Source organism: Gallinula chloropus (genome assembly GCF_964237585.1).
Source record: "Gallinula chloropus genome assembly, chromosome: 3".
Lineage (NCBI taxonomy): Eukaryota > Metazoa > Chordata > Aves > Gruiformes > Rallidae > Gallinula > Gallinula chloropus.
Window position 1 is genome coordinate 41,559,951 of NC_140087.1, and position 23,533 is coordinate 41,583,483.

At 36.9% G+C, this 23,533-nt stretch overlaps 1 protein-coding gene across 2 annotated transcripts in view; it reads right to left on the reverse strand.

Annotated features, from left to right (window-relative positions):
• Positions 1-681: 681 nt before the first annotated feature.
• SIPA1L2 (signal induced proliferation associated 1 like 2) overlaps positions 682-23,533 on the reverse strand; it is a gene marked incomplete at its 5' end in the record, with an annotated part of 75,639 nt that continues 52,787 nt past the window's right edge. Inside the window, 7 exons of one of the 2 annotated variants that reach the window (XM_084261879.1) lie at positions 682-1,582; positions 2,475-2,556; positions 4,212-4,335; positions 5,284-5,337; positions 11,590-11,721; positions 18,354-18,573; positions 21,319-21,472. In XM_084261879.1, coding sequence (XP_084118005.1) covers positions 1,436-1,582; positions 2,475-2,556; positions 4,212-4,335; positions 5,284-5,337; positions 11,590-11,721; positions 18,354-18,573; positions 21,319-21,472 — 913 coding nt within the window. In that variant the 3' untranslated portion in view covers positions 682-1,435. The remainder of the gene's footprint in view (positions 1,583-2,474; positions 2,557-4,211; positions 4,336-5,283; positions 5,338-11,589; positions 11,722-18,353; positions 18,574-21,318; positions 21,473-23,533) is intronic. The other variant, XM_084261880.1, reaches the window with a different exon arrangement.

A 23,533-nucleotide genomic window follows, 5' to 3' on the forward strand; every position in this document is an offset into this window, starting at 1 on the left:
GCTATTTGCTGCTACTGGCAATGCAAAACACTATGGGAAAACTAGAGCCCTTTTGAAAACATTCTTCAGGATGTAGTTTTGTGTAGAACTGTTTTTCTCCTAGGTCACTAACCAACAGTCTAACCAGTATTTGTCCCTTGACTGGTGAGGCTGCTACCTCAGTTGTAGGACAGGAGGCACCAAAGTGATGCGCTTTGATCATGCTGACATACCCTGAACAGTAACAAGGAATCATGAGAGCTCTGGAGAATTGGACTTTCTCAGGCTTGGGGCCTAGGGAGTGGGCTGAACAGAACCCTGAGCTATTATGACCAATGACAACGGTCACAGATGATACAAGATAATTCAGATTTTAGATTTTTAACATTTATTAAAAAAGCAGGATGTATGTTCATTTCAAATTAAACAGTTAAAAATGTTAAAGCATACAAACAAATCAATTGTGTACTAGCAGCATCCATTTGTTAGAATTTTCTAGAACTCCTCAGTACAGTCTTGGCAAGCTAAAAATATTACAACTTGCAACCAACTGACCTCACCATAGTGCAGATAAAACAAACTTTATAAAAACAATTTAAGGTTAAATAAGCTTAAATAAAGGTGTTAAATACAAGACACTTGATCAAAGCTTCTGTACAAAGATAAACAAATTTGGCATTGTACAATTGATTGGCTGGCTCACACCATATATGATTTCCATAGTTAAGCAGTGTAACTGTTTAGCTGAACATCAACTATACAAAAGTAACCGAAGTTGGAAGTGGGCTAACCCCAGTGAGCCATTTACAAGGCATGTGTACTTTTAGAAAATCAGAACACTGTTTATATTCAGGCACCATTTGTTCCTGCAAATAAATAATCTCTAATGTATCTGCATCCAAACTAGTGTTAAACACATCAGTGCTAACATTTTTTAAACACAGCTTTGTGACTATTCACTATACCTCCATTCTTATTGCTATGACGATGTGGACTGTGGAAATAAAACTACTGTACATACAAAAAAATAGAGCACCTTTTAAACATTAAAGTATATGTCTGGTTATTCTTTTTATCTTACAATACCGAAGCCCAAGCTAATGTAAATTGCTTTAACATCTTCACCAGCGCACCTGAAATGCAGGAACTAAAACCCCAAATATTCCTCTTCAGGCAAGCCCCAGCCAGAGCATCTTCTAAAAATGTCTAAAATGACACTAAGGATTTTTTACATTCATCTGCACACAAACAAATATCTGCTATTCTCTGCTTTCTTCATATGAATTTAAAGACGGATTACCACAGTTCTCTCTCCTTTTCAAATGAATAAAGCTGGATAGAGAATGTAGCAGAAACACCTAAAATGGATTGTGAACACAGTGAAATTATTACCCCGCTAATTCAAAAAATACAGCTGTTACATTGTTCAAACACGTATCTTCTAGGGGCCCAGTCATTAGGATTTTTTGTCTATCGTACTGAAAAACCACTCCGTAAATTTCCTCAGTTGAGCAGCTGCTGTTTGAGACTCCTCCTGAAGTCTCATGTTATCTTGCCTCAGATGCTGTACCTCAGCTTGGAGAACTGCCTTGTCCTGTTTTTCCTGGTAAACAGAGACACGGGGTGAATAGAGTGAGCAGTCACGATGACAGCACTTATTTTTGTTGTTAATATTTCTGTGCAAGTCATGCAGCTATATCTTGTTGAGCTCCCTAATCCATTCTGACAACTAACTAACTGTAAGTTAATTCCCCAAATATGCTCCACCTACCTCATTCATTGAGAAAATATTACAAGCTAAAGAGAAAACTAGATGCTATTTTAATACAAATATTAAAGGCATTTACTCTATTTAACAAAAAAAAAAAATAATCAGGCCCTAGAAGGATAAGGAGCTTTTAGCTATTACAGACCATAGGTGAGAGCCCGACATAAGGATTTGATTTCAAGCATACACTAAGGAAGAAATATGTCTCATTTCAAAATTTTCCTTTACATGACTCTCTTCTTACCAAAAGCAGTCTTGTTTGTACCAGTCCTGGCATTGTCTCCAGCTCAGAAATTAGACAGCAGATGAGACGCAAAGCAAGTCATTGCTACATGACCAAGATACCACAAGGCAACAAGGATGACAAATTCGGAGTGTTAGCTCCTTAGCAATAGTATCCATGTCCCTATCTCTTTGCCTTTGTTAAATCCAAGGCACCATCCATCCAGAAACAGTGCCTCATTCTTTCTGGGGCGTGACTGGAAGCAGGACAGATTCTGGAGGGAAGACTCACCAATTAGTTAGCCTGAACAAGCAGCTTGTTCAGGTAACCATTCCCACAGGACCTTCTGCACCTCAGTGTTCCCTCAGTCACTAGGCTCTACCATTCATCAATTACACTATCTAGTTTAACAAATGTGCTTTCTTCAAAAGCCCTTGATGAACTCTGTGTAAAAAATATAACCAGTAAAACTGGAGAGTAATAACTCGGATAACAATCTCTTACCTTTCTCAGGTCAGTTTGTAGTTGCCGGAGGATGACTTCCAGCTGGTTTACTTTTCCAGTCAGAGTGCTCGGAGCATGTTCCCTGTAAAGCAAACCACTGCCTTCACTCCGGGTTAGTTAAAAACATTTCCTCCCCTGGCTTTTGCAGAGTAACACTTTTGGTGACAGCAAAGGAAATAAATTGGTTTAGGCACAGTTAGGAAAACAGACAAAACCAGCATCAGCAAAAGACTATTACTGGAATGCAAACCCATGGCTGCAATATCTGAAATACGACACGTGTCTCATGCAAATCAGGAATGGTTTTAAGAAGGGACATTTCAGGAATTATTTGCACATACCCTCACAGCACAAGTCAAACTTGCCACTGAAAGGTGTGCCCAGCATATTTGTTAACAAGCTGCTTTCTGCTAAGGGCTGTACTAATCTGAAGCAAGCTGCAGCAGCAATTACTGTAAACCAAATAGAGCTGTTAAGAGTTCTTTTGTCTGGTCTGCAGTTGTGTCATTTCCAGTAAAGGATAAACCTATGGCGTTATGGAGACAAATATTTTGTTTAAAGGTCAAAAAATATGAATTATTGCCACAGGTTAATCAAATATGTGACTGACAGAAAACAGTGAGGGTGGCTCCTGATTCCTGTATGACAATGAGTGCTGTGGGAGACAGTTGCACACACAGTATAGACAAAATCAGTCATGTGAATTATTTTGTCTGGAAGAGAGAAGCTGAAGAGAATCTTTATACAGAGCTGAATCAGCTGCTTCATGCAAGTGCACAAATCTGACAGATTTGCCGCTGCTAAAAGCAGAAGATCTTTAACAGCCTTTTGCAATCCTTACTGATCACTAGGCTGGGGAAAGATGTGGACATAGAACTCATTACAATAAGTGCACTTTACCATGTAAGTAACTTAATTTGTGTAAAATTGGTTCAAATTAAAATATGATAGTCTAACAAGCAAGAAGAATTTTCCCTCCATTTCCATTCTTCCATTCCTACAGCTGAGGAGCAAAACTAATCAAAAATGTGTTTTTCTTTCAAAGTGTGCTAGTGGACACATTGTACTGCTGGATCTCTGTGTTTTTAAAAAGTACAGTCCCCATAGCAGGGAAAACAGCAAGGACATTAAAAAAGAAAAAAGAAAAAAAAAAAATCTGCTCAGGACACTGGGTAGAATCTTAAAAATCGGGATGTTTGGTATAAAGCTTTGTTGCAGTCATTAGTTACAGGTTCTCTTGATTAATTTACCTCCATATAAATGAAAAAATAGGGATTTGGAAGTAGAAATAGGTGCAAAAGATAGGTAGGAACACATCTGTTCCAAGGTCTGAGACACTCCCTTCAGATAAGGTTATTCCACACTACAGAGTTGAGCTCTTGTTAACATTTCTCTTCAAATGAAAATTGAAATAAGGGTAACAGAAATTAGCACTGTAGAGGAGGAATGCAGTGAAAAACTTGATTAGCTGAAGCTCTGCATTTAACCAGACTCTGCATTAGAGGCCTATTCAAGTGAGAGCGCTTTACTTGGCTATACGACAAAGTTTCTATATGGAACGGCTCAGAAGCTGATTCCAAGAAACAACAGTTCCCAAAATTAAAGACAAGATGTGCTCAGTCAAGACAACTGGTCTGCCATCAACCATCAGTGAAACAGGCAAACAGACAATCTGACATGAAAATAAGTGGGGTTTTTTTCTATTTTTTTAAGAAATATACTCTAGTTTTGACATACCCAGTAGCTTCAAGGAAATCTTTTCCATCTGTGGGACTCTCATCCAAAGGTAACTCTTGTGTTCCTTCCAGGCCCCGAGCTTGCTGCATATCATTCAAGGTGCAAAAAGATGCTACTCTCTGATCTGCAAAAAAGTAATGTATGGATATGTTTAAAGCTGGACATATATACAAAATGAAAGGCTAAATTACAGCCATAATCCTGGTTCAGTTAGAGAAATGGATGTAGGTTTCTACATCACAGCTTTGAAGATAATCAGCAGATGTAAACTCCAACTAGTTGGCTTCCCCACATCTGCATCCAAAGGCAACCCCAAAGCAATGGTTTGTGTCTATCAGCAGAGTAATACAGATTTGCTTGGGCCAGTTAAGGCTGATATGAACAATAAATTGGTCTTGATGAAATCTGTAGAAAACTATTTGAGAATTCAGGGCCACAACCAGTGACAGTAATAATTCAGTGAAAAGGTTTGCACTTTCCATGGACTTAAAGAGCCATCAAATTCCTCAGAAATCTGCACTCTTCTTTTTGTACTGTTTTACTGTCTCAAGCATTTGCAGAACCTGCTGGTAATCTGCATACTTGAAAAACAATAAATTCACACTATTTTAGCAATTGAGTTTTTGTTAGATATATATATCTAAGGCACGCTTCCCTACGTTCGATTCTATTGGAACATAATCTAACAAGCACAGATGTAATTACCTATGGATATACAGTGTGGTTGCCAAAATACATCAGTCACCATGTAATAGAAGTATGCCATGCAGATCATCATTGCACAGAACAGGAGTAAACAATGCATTCATTAGGACTTAATTTGTCTTCTTTAAAAAAAAAAAAAGAACATAAATCCATATTCTGTGGAGATTGATTTAACTTATATCTGTCAAACAAAATCGGTGTCTGTAGGCTTGTATAAATTCTGGCGACAACATGCCTGCCTTGCCCTTTCTCCCCTTGCTCTACCACCCCACAGGCCCAAAGCTTGCATCATCATGCAAACGTGCAAACATAGGAAATATTAAAGAAAGTTTACAAAAGGCAAAAGTCATCAATCCCAGACCATCACCTAGAAACGGCGTGTGATGACAGAACGGCCCAAATTCTTCATCTGAGTCAAAACCTGGAATAAGATTTAGAATGTTCCTATAAACAAGACAGTCCATCTCCACTGGAGCAGCTGTGGCCCTCGCGTACAGCACACACAGTGGGATATTCCCCGTGCAACTCACGCTGGCTCCCACTCGCAGCCTTACAATGCCATTTTTACACACCACCACCATCACAGTACAGCATGAGGTATCAAGCCTCGTGTCTCTAATGGTAGCCACCCAGTATTGCGACACAGCAGGACACTTTGGCATGATCCGTGAAAAGACAACCCTCCAAACTCAAAGCACCCAAACGGTGACTACAGGCCAGATTGTTTCAACTCGGAAGGAAATTTTGGTTTAAAAGTTCTACCACACAAAAATAGTAAATCATTAAAAAGCTCTTGAATGGGGTTTCTAAATGATCGGTTTAAAGGAATAGCAAAGATTGCCAATTCACTTCATAACATCATGAAAAGTGGCATGTCATATTTTTTTTGGTCCAGTTTTAAAGCCCACAGCTTACATTCCCTGATCTCAGCAAATATGACCATGACTTTTTCTAACCTGCTGACAATAAGGTAAAAATGTACTTTTAAACACATCATAAATGACATCATTTACAGATTCGAAACTTATTAAATTGTATAGAATTACTTAGTACAGATAAATTAAAACTAGTTTCCCAACTGAAATGCAGCATGTAGGCCAGAAAGGAGATGATGTAAACAACCAGTTCAAAGAATGTATCTAACTATTGATTCCATCTTTATACTGTTCACATTTTCATTACCCTGTGATAGAAGGAAACAAAGCCAGCAAGGAACTTTATGCTGTTGCTATTGTTTTTCTATGGCAAACAATACGTGACATGTGACATTGTGTCTCACAGGCAATTCTACTGTAATATAAAAAACCCCCAAAACCCCAAACCTTGCATTTTTCTCTCTCTGCTGAGTAAGCTTAATTAAAAAGAATGGCCACTTGTCTTGTTTATTTGAGAAAACAGTTTGTCAGTTTATTCTCCCCAGTATCATTTGAGCATCTTTTTCTTGATGGATAAAAGCAGGTTCATGAAGTCACATGGCGCATTTTAAACCACAGTATTTTAAAATATTTTTATATTATTTCCACACACAACAAAAATGTAAATACATGGGAGCTGGCAGTGAAGTATAATGTGTGAATTAACGTTTTCCTCCTTGTGTAATCCCTAATGAATTTCAACTCCACATAATTTAAAAATAATATTAACACCTGGACTGGGAAATTAATTGTTACCCTTTTCTATTTTCCTAGTATAACTTAAACATATTTTCCCAATATTCATGTTTTTATAAAATATGAAACCATATTCTCACATTTGCCAGGTGAGGAACAAAGTCACTACATAGCCAGGTGTAAATTCCTACTCTTCGTGCCTTAGTTTCCAAAAGCTGGGGTAGTACCCAAATCATTCTCTGATCAAGCCACTAACACTATAAATCTCTGTAATAACTACTACATCAACAAGATCCTAGCAAAATAGTTTGCCTTTGAAAACTTTTCAAGTACTTTTAAAGACACATTTTCAGTCACTGTATCAAATCTCCCTGATCTCCCTATAAGCAATTCATGCTCAGCAATAGTTTCACCAATTTACTTTTTAAATCAGCACTGTTTTTCAACCTGAATTGTGGTGAAGGTCGAACTTGTGCTTCAAAGAGCAAAATATTTGTGCTGATTTTTGGTTTATATGTTTTTAACAAATTGGCTTGACTTTATTCACCAAAATGAAATCAAAGCTACTTCATTTTTTGAAAGAAAGGAAAACCAAGTCTATTTCTGAATCTGATGCAATGATGTAGACATAAGTTCTGCTTCCTCCAAACTGCAGGAACACCTCCCATTCAACTCAAGTGATATGTGCATACTGAACAGAAGAAAATAAATACAAATCTCAGAGCCCTTATTTTTAACAGGACATCCTTGCCAAACTCTACATAGGGGCCATGCATAGAAAAGTATCTGCAAAAATATATTGCAGTTTGTATCAAAAGTTTAAACAACAGTTGACTTAGCAAGACCAAAGTTGATACAAAATTCATGTCTCACTTTAAAGTAACAGAATTGTACAGTTGTAACCACTAAGAGTCTGAATCCGGGTTGTTCCAGCTCCTCTAACAGAGGCCAGAAAAAACTCCAGACGATTTTGATGTACTAGAAAGCAGAAAAAGCTAAAGTGAGTGCAGTGCATGAAGCCACTCTCTCATTATTAAGGCAAAGTCTACCCACAAACATAGGCTGACATATGCACTGGAGCAAAGAGTTACACATGCATATACTGGAAATGACCAAATGTTAACTTTTTTTTTTCCCTAGCAGTTTAATATACTAATTTGGTTAAAATAATTATCCCTCATGCTGAATGCTTCACTTCTTTCTTATTATGTTATGTCTAGCATTACTTGCATTGAGCTATAAAGGTTTTAAATGGAAGTATTAAAATAATATTAATTACAGTAGCACAGCTGTTTCTGCAAAGATAAACTGGCATTAAGAAACACTGCATTCTGACTGGCACTGGTGGATGTTCATAAAAATAACCTGAAAAAAAAATCAGAAGTTGAAAACACCTATTTTTAATGAACTACATCAGAGACATCAGAGGAACACTCCTAGGTTGTTAATTCCCACAGTAAACGCTAATCAGCTTCTTCTAAGCTCCAGAAACTCAGCTGAAGCTAGCAAGAATAATACAAAGATATAGTAATAATTATATTTATGTTTGTGCCAATTCTCTTCTATAGTGATAGCGACAGATAACATACATCTAGAAAGGTTTCTCCTGTTGTTCCCCAGAATAGTGACAAGATCCCAAATTAGCCATTGGCAACATAAAATACATGTTGAAAGCTAGTCCTTCTTGCCCAACTTGGAGATCTATTGGAAGGATAATATAAAAAGACAATCGAAAAATGCATTATCTTCATTTCCCTTATGATTTTCTGAGATATCTTTGTTCTCTTTTTTTCTAATGCAGCTTTCCAATCCATTTTAGAAATCTCCACATCTTCAATCTTAACTCAGTTTAACCTGTTTCTTACTTTGCTTTTACTTTTTTAACTTCTTTTTCACCCCAATTGCCCTCCATAAAACCCCACCTCTTTTATGGTATAGTCACATCCAGTTCTATCTATGTTTTTATTGTTTGCTTCAGGGATGGAAAGAAAATATTACAACAGCATATTTCTAGCACATCATCTGCTCCTGGTTACTGTCTCTCTGCAGCTCCCAGCAAAATAAAAGAAGGGAACTGGAAGAGCCTGTCCTTGTACAAAAGGAATGGAAGGATACCACTTGCTATTGACTGCATACATGCTAAAGATCTCTGGCTAAATATCAGAGTCCTGCAAAGGAAGGCAATGTGAAGACCAAAAATAACATTGCACTGTCCTCCAGTTTATGGACACTGACCATCAAGAAAGACAGCTCAAGCAAAACCTCTTAGTGATGCAGGTCCTGGAGTCTGTGAAGTTAACCCCTGCACAGCTCTACACTGCACTGTGAAGACCTGTCTTAGGAATAACAGAAAATTTTTTCCAGGAAAATTTTGAAGTAAATATTCATCCTCCCACAAATGCTCTTGCAAAGCAAAAGCAGAGAAAATTAAATCTTCAGAGTGAGGATTTACATGGTACATATTTACATCGATTCACATTGTACTTTCAATTAAACAAAAAAAAAAAGGTCATGACTTAACTGCACCATCAGGGACCACAGTTGAAAAACTGCTGTTCTACAGTGGGATCCAAGCTACTATAAATTAATAAACAAACTAGTCAGCTGTCCATTTGGAGGGGGAGGGAGAAGTCAAAAATGAGACTGCTGTTTGCATTATATTTCTCAGTACAGATGGTCTTACTATGATATTTAATTAATAAACCTATTAATGCCAACATTTTAAGCACATAAAAAGGCTATATTTAACATTAATTAAGATTAAACTGAGTTTTAAGACAGACAGATAAAGGATTGTGAGGTCCACATTATGGACATTGAACAGATCAACATCTGTAAATTTTCAAGACACAATCTAGAGATCATGGGGAAAAACCCTGACCTTGAATCAGATGGGTAATTCTCATAAACTAGTATTAAGAAAAGGACTTGTACAAAGAAAAACTAATCCTTGTATCTAGGTATCTAGGTTCTAGACGAGAACACAACTTTGAAATATCAAGTTGGCAAAACCAAACTTAAGAACAACTCTAATATGAATTTCTTTAATCACTATTAAACAAGTCCTAACCTTTTTGTGAACTTTTTCATTTAAGGTTTTGGAGGAGGGTGGTGGTAGTATTTGCAGTGGGGTTGGTTTGTTGGGATTTTTTTGGATGGTCCAATATAGAACATGGAAAATGGCATCTGCTAATTTCTATCCAACACATTCCCTCACAGTGATCTATGACAGGCTTATCAGTTATTCTTTTTTAAATTGCAAGACATAGGATAGGGAAAGATGAACAAAGGTATAAAAATACCATTCATTGTAAACATTTCAAATTGTAGTATTATGAATTCAGTCAAAACATTTTGTAAATAATCTAACATATAGACAGATGTCTCTGTTGCAGTTACATTTCTTCATACAAAACTAGATTACTACTTACTACTCAAATTCTTACAATAATTCAGAAAACCCCCAATAAAACTGTCTTGCATCGGGTTCTTCAATTTCATCTACAGATACACCTAAGACTTTTGCAATTAAAAACCCAACAAGTGAATACTCCTCCTCCCATGGACAGGGTGCACTGGGGATAGCTATGTTGTTCTACCTTTCTCTCAAATTCAAATGGCAGTTACAGTCACAGAATTTACTGAAGTACAATTATTTTCATCACAGTTTTAAGTAGTAAAAATAATGAAAACCTATTAAGGTTTTCAAAGAAATCTAACACCACAGGAACACCGCTGGTGCAGAATGATCTTTTCGTGCCAGCTGAATGCAAAATTATTATTAGCATTTAAAATATTCTTGAAGTATAAAGTTAGAGTTAGTCGTTTACTGATCCACATCTATTTTCTGTTGTTTAAGATGTCAATAATATATAGTAAGAGGTCCCCTGAGCAATGCCACATAGAAATGCATGGGTACGGCTGTCAGGTTTGCAGCATGGCGGTGCTTCCTGCCAGCTACAGCAGTCGTGTTGGAGTAGTACTGACCAGTTACAATGCACATACAGTTAACCAGGCTAAGAAACAATAGAGTACTTGAGATTGCTAATCATCACAGTTGGTCTGGGTTTTTAACAATGCTATTTAAATTAGTCTAGGAAGTAGTTCTGGAGAGCTTTTGATCAAATTGAAGTTTAAATACTTTATACTCAAGGAAGGAATCAGATACCAGAAAACAGATTCCCTGGGTTGCTTTTACTTAAAAAAAAAACCAAAACAAACCAACCCAGAATAACGTCTCATTACTACCTTCACAACCAGTTCTCCTCATAAAGTTAAGACCTGTATCTTACATGATAACAACAGTGGCAATGTCATCCTTATTCAGAAATACCTCTGACTTCCCATACATTCACTAATGAGAGCAACAACAGCTAAGTAATGGCAGAAATTTTAGGATGGCACAGCAAACCAACCAAAACACCCCTAAGAAACAAGAAAACACAAACATGTAACTGCTTATATTTATATATGGCACTCGAACCAACATCCACCTTTCTGTATTTATAAATTATGTGTAGGTTTAGCTCTCAGAGAGGTGAATGAGGTTTTGTCTTAGTTAATTTGGTCTTATAATTTAATAATGCAAACCTGGTCTATATCCCACACCTCAAGCTCTACTGCTGAAAAACACAGTGTACATTTTGGCTGTTTTCCAAGGGCTTATTATAAAAAACCCAAGAGGGACCACAACATCATTTGGACTACATATACAAGTTTATAAACACACAACACAATAAACTCAGGGAAGTGTTACTCCCAGTTTCATTTTAAACATCTAAGTTACATGCTTTGAATCTTTCCTTCAAAGCACCTGATTTTCCAGTTGATTACAGAAGGAACTTGGGGGCTAAGTGGATGAATTGTATCTAGGATACATACTGAAAGCATTATGAATACCCCAACTTTTCAGTGACAATCCCCACTGAGAAGTGATACTGCCAAAAGCACTAAAGGGCTATGGAGGCAAACACTGTTTTTTTCAGAATGTGGCTATACAATATATATTTTCTAAATAAAGTCTGTGTACTGAACATCAATCTTTATTCAGATTTTCCTGTTACCTTCAAACGCTCGTGCAGCATCTACCAGGTGAGACCAGTCTAGCCCTGTGGCAGTGTCTGGCAGGGGCATCAGGCCAGGATCATTGAATTTGCCTTTATCAGATAAGGACCCATCTGAGAACCAGAATTCATCTAAACAATAAACACAATAATTAGTCTTCCTAAAACAATGATGTACAATTAATTTTGAAGCTATTCAAATGAACTGTACAAAAACATATAAGCAAAGAGTGCTTATCTTCATTTCTCTTCTTTCTGTCTTTTCCTGTTCAATACTCAGTATGGGTGGAACAATTTTTAAACTTTGGCAGAATAAGATGGGAAGGGTTTCTACAGGGTTTTTTGTGCCACTTTGAACACGATGTGTTCTTCACATTTTCATATGAATGCTCTGTGAGTAGGCAGTAACCATTCTTAAAGCATACCATATTAAACCTGAGCACTGAGCAGAAAAGTTGCTAGATACACATGGTTATATTTTTTATGAAAGCTGTAAAATAACTTATGAGATAGTTACATGCAGAGTTTTGTTCTGAAACTTCTGTTACTTCAGTTCTAGAAGCAATTTTAAAAATATCACCCCGGTTTTATTTGAATGCACTTGCAAATTCTAGCCTGTATCCAAAACTCACTTTCACACTCTATTAGTTTAATATTTGTAGCTGTTTAACCAAGGACCTCAGACTTGTGTGCTGATCTCTAAGCTGCACAGTGAGCTTAGAATAACATACTCTGTACTGTAGACAGATTGTATATGAATTGACATGTGTGCATTATAAAGTTAATTCAAACAGTTTTCAGTTGTGCAATCTTTCAGAAAGGTACCATGAACATACATTTTAGTACAGGAGATGCTAATTTCCATTACCAACTTAAATAGTTTTAAATTTTCCTTATACATCACAGTAATCTTCACTCTGATCGATGAAATACATTAAAATTAATACTGCTGAACAGGGACACACAAATGTTATTAAAACTGAATGTAAACCAAATAGATTATTTTGAATCATATTTCATCACAACGATGAAGCTAGTGATACAATGTTGTACTTTTAATAGTATAATCAGGAAAAAAGAAATTTTGCTTCAGATTAATGTACTTTTATTAAATAAAAACCCTGAAAATATCCATCTTTTTTCCCTTCAAATAGTTCAGTAGGAAATATTTCCATCTAGTTATTCCAGTGATTCAGACTATAATATTTATGAGGAATATTTTTCCAAGCAAAACCACCAAACAAAAATCAATGAAGGAAAAAATGCACACAGACACATGGAAGATACATGATAGTGTAAAGAAAATGGCATGTTGTCATAGCTAATTGAATCAAAGTTTTCTGAACTACAAATCCAAAAGCAGAAGCCTGTTGCAGAGCATTCCATGCACGGAGCAACCATTAGAGCAAATCATATTCTTTGCAGAAAGTTTGATTTAAAGACTGAAGGAAGTTTATAGTCCTGTCAAAAATTATGAATTTTGCAAACCAAACATCATGCAGAAGAGGTGGAAATCCTGTTTAATGTGGAATTTATCTTTTTCTACAACTGACACGAAAGACACTATAACATTATACTACAATTGGAAGTGGTGTGGCAAAACTCTGAAGAAATAAGTTTTGCAATACCCACTCTTAGGACACAAAAGTGGATGTTGTATGAAATGGAAAATACATTGTACTCATATATTTGTACTAAGATTTTGTTTTCAGTTCCTTATATATACAATCTTATCTAAGGTTACCTCAGGGTGCAAATACACTGGAAGCTCAACAGAGCCGTCTCTGAACTGCTTCCAGTATATGACCTGGGAATTATAAGAACTTTATTTATGCAAGTACAAATGTTTTATACATCCCTGTTGTGGAAAATAGACAGAATACCTTATTTGAAAGGCTGGCAAGCCAGCTTTTGGTTCTAGACCAGCAGGCAAGCCCTAAGGGACAGCCCTTGCTTTTGTGTGATCAGCCTACAGAGGCTGATTGTGAAACCTGTCAGGAAGATGCCAGTTCCCAGTGCGATTCTACTGGCTTCCCAAATTAAAGTGTAGGAGTGATATATTCACCAGTAGTCATCCTTCATTATGCATTGTCTTTGTGAGAACCTCAGTTCACCTTAGGGTGGATCCTATTCTGTCCTGCATAAGCCCTGACAGAACAACTCAACTGCAAAAAGCCTGCCAGAGTATGGATTTGAATATTGATAGCTCTGAAAATGCAAGTGCTCATGCTGATGGTTGAAATTTATAAGCAGAACAACAGAACAGGCATGAGTTTGCCAGCCCAGAATAATTCTTTTTTCAAGATGTACATTATGTGTTCTTGTGCAATGGTGGGGGTGGAGGGAGAGGAAAAAGAAAAAAGAAAAAAAAGAAAAAGAAAAAAAAAAGAAGGAGCTCTAATGATATAGGCTTTGTTGTGCTTTTGAATTTCAGAGAATATTGTTTGCATTTCAGTAACACTCTCAGTGAGATGAATTATTTCTAGCCTTCTGTATTTGTATGCCTTCCCTGCTCCTCCTACCTTCCTGTTACTTCCACTTTTTTGCTGTAGACTGCCACATTAGCAGCTGCAGGCTGCCTGTTCTCTTGATTTATGCAAAGGTAGCAAGATATACTTGAGCATACGTGCCTCTATGTGTCCAGGAGAATAGGCCTAATCTCATAGCCCACTACCTTCATTGTCCACAAGAGTGACTTTGAAACAACACAGCTTTATCCCTTATTTCCCTTAAGGAAACAAGTTAAGTGCCATCTTTCAGTTTTAAAGATTATTTTATTTGCTGTACTCCTTTTGGCACAAAATCATTGATCTTGTGTTTCTGGTCACAGAAGGAAGTTATGTCACTTCTTACACTTCGGAAATTTATTTTTATTATTGATATATGAAATTATAAAACATTTTGATGGGTTCTTATTTTCACCAAAATTATTCTGTCAGTTCAGTTTCCAACAGAGTTCCTGATAAATCTGCCTGTCATCAGTCTCACATACCTCTGTAATCAGTTAACTAGATACACAGAAAGAAGAAATGTTCACCTGATTTAACCTTTTCTACTTCCAAGACAAGTATCCTGATGCAGTTGGAACTGCTACTTTTATGCAGACACTGTGAAAAATTATCTTCTAAATTCTCCTCTCTCACTGTGCTCAAACTAGGCACGTCACTTAACAAGTAGATTATCTCAAAAGATGCTACAGCTGAAGGAACATATCAAGTCATATTTAGGCCTAGATCCCAGTGTCTGCTTCCTGTTGTTCTTTCCTGCTATCAGCAGGTTCTCTCAAACAAGAGCTGATGCCTCCTGAACCCGTCCCTTCTTCAGTATTACCTAGAGTTGCCCAGTGTTTCAATTCAAAGATGCAAGCCCAGTAGTAGACTTTCTCATGGACATATGTTCACATTACTGTGAGACTCATGGATGTGTCCTTCCAATAACTACTTTCCCCTTCCTTCTGTTACAGAAGACAGTCTCATGTTCTGATATGGTGGATTATTCACCATGTGAGAGTTTGTAACAGACAACATGTATACTCCTTTGGTTGTGTGAATTATTTAATTAACAGCCTTTATTTGCTTACTGAAAAACTCATTTCCAAATTGCTCACACTGTACATCATCAATACACAGTGATGTGCTTCCATTTTAATTCTGCTTCTTATCAACTGGTTTTAAGATAGATTTTCATCTAATAACATAGTTGCAGGTATATCAGCTGCATTTCTGGCAGCCTATTCCCTACAGCATGGATAGTCTGAAAACTGTCAGAATTTATTAGTGTATCACTGCAAAATATTCCCTTCCTTATAATCCTCTTCACTGCAAGTATTCTGCACCTTGCCCCTTCCCCCACAGCACAGGAACGTCATGCCAGTGTATCATGTTGGGCATTTTTCTTTCCACTTTCTATGTCTCATAATAGGAGTGGACCATGGTACCAGAAATGTCAGTCAGACTGTCTCCACATCTCTTAACTGGGTTTCCAACTTGTGTTAGTACATTAGTTATTTATAAGTGGTCCCCATCGTTTTCATTCTTTCTCTGCTAGTTCAGCGGCCATGAATTTGGAAGACAGGGGTAGATTTGTACCTGCATGCTAGAATCACTCAAGGTGAACAGCACTGTCTCAGTCAGGGAATCTTTCATGTCCCCAAGGTAAAATTCCAGAGTTCTCAGCTACACGAGTTCTGCTCTCTGCCTTAAGTTACAAATCAGAAAAAATGAAATAAATCTTTCTACATTTGCGTACACTATGTGCAATCAACAGCACTCAACAACTGTCAGGGCTTGCACTTCAGGCTTTACTAAAACCAGCTCTTTTTTCACTTTGCTGCACTTCCCTCAGTGACATGAGTAAAAAAAAATCCTAAAGCTTCATTTCCTTATTTCCTTCCCCGTCAACACTGCACACAGCTGAATCTTCTGTTTCCATATTTGCATGGTCATTCTGTCTGGTAATTCTGTTTCCCAGCAAGCTGAGGCCCTTCAGGCTGCCTATTATACTTCGGTTTTGGTGCTGCCTTGCCCACCTATTGACCACAATCTTTCCTTCCTAGAGGACTGTCACAAGACTTGGTGCTGCCACATTTCACATACCAGATGCTGGGTAATAATATGCAAAGACACATCTTTCTAAAATGAATTCCAGCCAAACCCACATTATTTCCACTGGTTTCTGTAAACATGACATATCTGTAAAATTGTTTTAAGATCACAAACACATGTATTTAACAAAAGACATTACTATGACGGCTAAGAATCCTGATATCTGAAACTACAACCTCAAGCTAAAAATATAAATGAAAAGGAAACCTCTCACATCACCACTGCTACAGAATGTAAATACCTACTATGTACTGATTACAAAAAACCTCCCTAACAAAGGCCAAAGTTAGTTTCTTCTGTGGAGATACTGACTAACTGTATTTTGAATGCAGTGGTGGGCAAGTCGCAATGTGTTTGTTTTCAGAGGGTAATTACAGGTAACCAATTAAAACTTCCTTGAAATAGCCATCATAAAAGATCCTGCATTGCTGTCATTGAAAGGGATTTTCATAATACAAAGCCAGAAGCAGGATACTAGCTTCATGATTTTTTTCCATCTATGTATATAAATAACTTACTGCATCTAAGAAGTAGCAGGAATGGAAAATAAGGTGTGTAAGACAGAATTAACACACTAATCGCTAAAATTTCACTCCTGGAGTAGCAGTATACAGCTTGAGTGTACACCATTAGTTGCCTTGTGTCCATCTCCAGAATAAAAGCATGCTAAAGGTTTGATCCTGTTGTATGTTTAACTTTACAAGAAATGGCTCTAAAAACACATGCCTAACATAGGAAAGGAAAAAAAAAGTCACTGGGATGCCTGTGACTTTTTATATACATAGCTCCTTTATAAACTACAAAGTGTACTGAATAAGTCTCAAATGAAACAAATCGGGTCTTAATTCTCCAGCAGTAAAAGCAAAGGATCTTTTCACATTAAATTTATAGTAGAGTTTCTCTCTGAGCCTGCATTCCCATCTGAAGCAGGAGTTAGTGCTTGTTTGCGATAAGCAGCGGTCAGGGACTAATCTAAGTCTCATCGCTGAGGCCACTATAACTGGAAAAGTCTTTTGTATGTAAGGCTTACTTCTGAAAGTCACCAAGTGGCTGCTAGTTCCTGAAGGACAGGATGAATGACAGAGCCCTTTTTTACTACTTCTTTTAAATCATCTGTTTGCATTCTCTCTGGACATGCACCTACACAAGTTCTTAATGCTTTCAAGAAATCCACCCACAGCTTCTTGGCTAAGGACTTGAGAGTTCATATTTTTTTTAACTGTGGTTAGCCATGATACAATAGCAAAGTAGCTGGCTAAAAATGCTTCTTTCAGTGAAGAGATTTAGCATTTAAAAAACCCCAAACAACTAACTATTTTGAAGTATATAAATATGGATATGTAGCCTGAATATATGCATCTGGTTGCACAGACTTGTGCTGTGGTATAGAAACAAGTATGTTTTTAACAATTCACTTTTTAAAAATTTTCATAATTTTAATTCCACATTTCCCACGAAATACTACAAACTAGAATTCATCACTCCATATTGGAATTATTGCCAGATAATTATACAATAAAGACCAAGCTTATGAAGACCGCCTAAGTGAAGAGACCTTCATGAAATAATTTAACACAGCACAGCAGACCACTTTTTTTTTCTGCTGTTAAAAATGAAATGCTATTTGTAAAGGCTTTACTAACATGTTGGAACAAAATTAATCATAAAATACAGTTTTGAAATTGGAGATGAAGATGAAAACTATTGCACATTTCCTTTTAAGATGTTACCATAATGATCATCTAAATAAAAGCTGTCCCATTTAACCATTTTACTGAATATATTAATGAATATATCAGTAATTTGAATACACATAATAAGCAAATAAAAACATTGAAACAAAACAACCTAGCTTAATTAGGTCACCACTAGAAAACAAAATGATAACGAGAAATATCTTCAGATAAATATTTGTTGCCTGTCACTGGTCTCTTGAGTTTTTTATGTAATAAATCAAATACTGTCTTCAAACATGATAAATCTGAATTGATTACCAAGGGAAGCATAAGCATGCACTACTGACTGAATATGCTTTTACTAGTATATCCAGAACACTGATTTGAAATTTCATAATTTCACTTTAAAATTAACATTTAACCTAATATTTGGTGATTTATTACAAATATTCCAAACCCAACAATGACAGCAACAACTACTTACTTCTCAGATTTCCCATTCCAGGAGTCAGGCTCATTCTGGGAGGCAATGTGCTGTGATATGGTGGAGTAGTGCTGAATAAGATATCATTTGGCAATGCCTGGTCTATCATTGAACTTCGAGAGCTGGCATAGGAAGATCCTCTTCGATTGCTACATATGCTCTCATCGGATAGGGTACGATAAAGCGTCCTCCGTGGAGAAAGGTTTCCATAAAATGAAAACTAAACATAAAATATGAAGATACAAGAACATACATTGCTGGTTAAAATAATTTCTATGCTCAGATCCTGTCATCCCTTCTTGGGAGTATTTTTGTGGGCAGGCACTCTGGATTTCTTGAGCTGATGGCAGAAGACCAGAGACTTATTCCACCATTAGATCTACTGGGACCTCCAGAAAGTTACTGAATTGGATTTTCATCCTTCCTATTGATATTTTGGACCATATTGCCATGAATGATCAGATACTGTGTAGTTTTATTAATTCTGAAATGTTAAATGAAAACTCCATAGCCTTATGACAGCAATGTTTTCCAGAAATATATAAAAGGTTAGCAACTCTGGCAACCTTTATTTGAGACTGTACATAGAACTGTTTGATTTTAATTTGAAATGACTATACTTTAATATTAAACATTCTGAACTGATATACAGTGCAATGTAATTCATTGGACAATAAAAGTGATTTGAGACATTGTATCTCTCCAGATATCACAAAATAAGCTTAGAAAAGAGGATAATAGAGTTCAGCAAAAAGTGTTTATGCATTTCAAGAAGTTATTTAAGCCATAACCCAAATATCTACCATAAAATAAGATGTTACTGAATTGTAAACCTGGGCCATTCTACTTCATAAATCATTCTTCAGCACTGCAAATCCATTTATTTTTCACATCTATAAAGGTCAGTTATTGCCTTAATTATTTTAACTTGTTTGTCCTGCATACAGCAATTTAATGCCCTGTCCTGCCTTCTTTCTAACTGATTGAGTTCCACGCTCCCTATGCAGAATGTATGCTTAAGAGCAGTGGCTTTTTAAAACAGTGAATATAGCACAGAATAAAGATATCTACATTGTTTTTGAAAAACCTTGCTTACTGATGAATACTTCTAAAAGGAATAAAACAGTGAATATAGCACAGAATAAAGATATCTACATTGTTTTTGAAAAACCTTGCTTATTGATGAATACTTCTAAACGGAATACACAGAAACACTCAATCATGCTGCAAGACAGAGTCTTTATAAAATACTTAAATACACTTCATAGTGCTAGTTCAGGAAAGCATCTGTCTTGATGCCAACACAGAACATGCTCGACTGTTAGAATGCTTAACTACATCCCAGAGTAATCTAAGGGAGATACTCTGATTCTAAACTAGGAAGGCATCAAAATACTCCATTGGGTCTAGAGATTTGCCTGAAACAGATATGGGCATGTGAATAAACATATTCCAAAACTTTATTTCAACACATATGTAAAATGATCACAATAGACATAAGAAGCATCCCTAAATAAATGCATATATGATATTCTTCTATAAGCAATTTTTAAAGAATACCCAAGAACCTGAGCATAATTAGGGACCAAAGTAAAAACATTTAACCTCTTTCCTGCACTCAAGATTCCCAGAAAGCATCCTGCTGCAATTCTTGACTTACGTCTCCCAACCTTATACCACACCTTCTCTTTAAAAAGGTTGTTTAATAGCTATCCAAATATGTTGAGTGTTCATTGTTGGAGTTTTAGAATTTTCTTTCAGGCCATGTCAAAAATTAAACATTACCTCAAGGTCTCATTATTCCCTGATCTATGAATAAGGTAAAACCAAACCAAAAATGGTATTTGAATCTGTAGAATCTTAAATATTCAGAAAACTGCCCTGTATGAAGGCATAATCAAAGACTGGATACTGTTGAGTCCTATGGCTGGGGATCTCTTCCGTCTCAGGGCCTATGGTCTCTCACTTAGTGAGCTCTTGGTTGGGTGTCTTGAGAGGGGAAGGGGTCACCAGTAATTTATTTCAGGATGGCCACACCTCCTCACTCCTTGTTGCTTCATGTTGAGGTAGCCAGAAACATTGTCAGCTCTTAAAATCATTACAGAAAACTAATTATTGTATCAAACAAACCACAAAAACCTGTAGGACATTATTCATGAGAATTCAAATACACATACTGCCTACTTAACATACTCCATGCTAAAATACATATGATCTGAACTTTAAATTCAACCCAGCACTTAGAGGATTCCCATGTGTTACTTTTGTTCAGACGTGATGATTATGCTACTTAGCACATTGTATAAACACAGCGGGATAAGAGAGCATTGAGTTAATATCAAAGTGTGACAATTACCTTACCTAATTTAATTGCTTTGTGCTTTATTCTACATTAAGCATAGAATTCAGAACCATGTATACTTTGGGAAGTAGTAAATTTTAAGTCCTCTATCCACTTTTTGTGAACTTTTAAATATTACCAGTTGTCTCCATACTATAAAGATTAGCTATATGCTCTCCATTAGTCTTTGAAGTTGCCACTGATACCTAAGTGGTATTGTGATTCAGACTTCAAACAGAATTGTTGGTACTGGGGAGCACAGGAAAGAGGGCTACTTTTAATTGTGTGCCTTAATATCATATGAGATATATAAATTTAGGCATCCAACCTTGAACATGTTACTTTTAACTGTTGACATTATAATTAAGTAGCTCAACTTACACCTGCCTTTACTTCAGCTAAGCAAATACCGTATTTCACACATAACCATCAAACTGGGTATCATTTTCATATTGTGGGGAATGATATTTTGGGAGTTATGGTCAGTATTCATAGCATCCCTATGGAATATACTTCGCTCATACAAAATGATATTGCCTTCTCTATATCAATTTTAGGAATACCACAAGTTCATTTCTAACGTAACTGTGTCTGAGATACAAACAGCCAAAGAAAGTAGCTAACCTTTCTTCTCCCCTCCTCCATAGACAGACTGTCTGGCAGCATCAACTTCAGAAAATCTTCTTTGGACAAGACTTGCTGGCTTTCAACAATGGCATTCCTCACGGAAGTTTGGAGTGGACTAGATGCAGACACAGCATCAATATCATCATACACTCTGTTGAGACAATTGGTTTTTTTAGCAACAGAGAAGCAACAGTGCCCTTGGATTTGAAAGGCTGCTTTTCATTTTCTGTCACAAAGTAAAAATTGTTAGAATTATCTCCTGACACAAACCACTCTTATCTAGAGCATTTTTCAATAATTCTATATTTAAGAAACTGTGGGACCAAAAAGAAATTCTTAAACCACTGAAAAAGAACGATTTAGAAAAGCATAATGCTTGATTCTCCTAGTTTGTGTCTCATGCACCACACTTCTCTACTGTTAAAGTTCTATTTATATAAGTGTTTGCAATAGTTAATCCCAAAATATTTTTTAACTTTTACTTAGTAAATAAGAAAAAACAATATTTTATAGTGTGATATTACATTCAGCTTCACAATTGGAAGAATTACTCTGGTCATCAACAATGTTTAAACTGTATTTGTAATCAATTGAGCCATGTGCCAAGTGTGTTTTATTATCCACAATTTCATAAAACTCTTTAAATAAATAAAACATCTGTCTTCCTTAATTATCAGCATATAAAAATGTATTTACAATCAACAAAAGACTGTCAAACTGAATTATTATCTTTCAGTATCCTTACAGTGACAAAGGAGAGAGATAATTTTTCCAGAGTAAACCTGTTAATGCAATTGAAGGAGCTAGAGATTTCCAATCACACAGAATATCCATTTGAAGCCAAGTGACTGTCTTCAGTAGAGAGGAAACAAGCTTTGCTACGGTAAGTGTAATTCTCCGTGAATTATATGCTATAGTGGCACAATATTTTGCAATTGACCTGATTTCCATCATCACTGCTAATTAGAGATGGTATTTTATTTCAATGTAATTATCCTTAGAGAGATGCTTCCTCTCTGTGATGTACAGAAATCTTTCCTAGAAAGAAAGAGGTGGAGAAATGCTCCACACCATGGAAAAACCTTAAAATATTTTCTGATGTATGAAGTGCTGCCATATTCAAGCAATATTTCTTGAACAGATTTTATGGTTTTGCGTGGCAAGGTTCTGGTGGAGGAGAAGTGGGGGGGGGCTGCAGGGGTGGCTTCGGCAAGAAGCAGCTAGAAGCTTCCCCCAGGCCCTACAGAGTAAATACCAACTGGGCTCAAGGCCGGACGTGCAGCTGACCAAGGCAGAGCCACGTGCTGGAGTGGGTGGTGACATATGGAAGATGCTGTGACTTGTGTTGGAGCAAGCCTCTGGCAGGACCTGCAGCCCATGGAGGGAGAGGCCCACACCAGAGCAGGTTTGCTGGGGGGACTTGTGACTCTGTGGGGGACCAGGCTGGAGCAGTCTGGGCCTGAGAGACATTCTATGATTTATGACTGCACCCCGTAGAAGCGACACACGCTGGGGCAGCTGGTGAAGAGCTGAGGCCTGTGGGAAAGGACACACGTTGGAGAAATGTCTGGAGGACATGGGGGGAACCCCACACTGGAGCAAGAGAAGAGTGAGAGGAATGCTCCTCCCACCCCACTAAGAAGAAAAACAACTTTGTGAGGAACTGACTGAAACCCCCATCCTCGTCTAGCGGTGACACCTGGGGTGCAGAAGGGAGGGGTGGGGAAAAGGTGCTTTAAGATTTGCTTTTACTCCTCATTATTTGACTGTTTTCAGTGTGCATGTGTGTAATAAATTAAATGGGCTTTTTAATTCCATGTGAAGTCTGTTTTGCCAATGACACTGACTGCGGAAGGATCTCTCCCTGTCCTTATCTCAACTCCTAAGCCTCTTCAGTATATATTTTCTTCCTTGTACAGCAGAAAAGGGGAGTGATGGAGCGACTTTGGTGGCATCTGGCCTCCAGCCAGGGTCAAACCACCACAACAGAATTAGCTTTGAAGATAGTTTTCTCACAATTGCTATGGTTTCAGTCTCAATGACACAACTGTTTTTCGTTTGAGAACCTTTTTCTTACACCTAACACCACATTCCTCCTGAGCTATTCCTGTGTTATGCTGTACATATAGCTGTTCATTAGAACTGCTCTGAGTATGTGTGTCTAAATGTCACTTACTAAAGAAAAATGTTAGCTTCAGTGAAGTCTGCACAT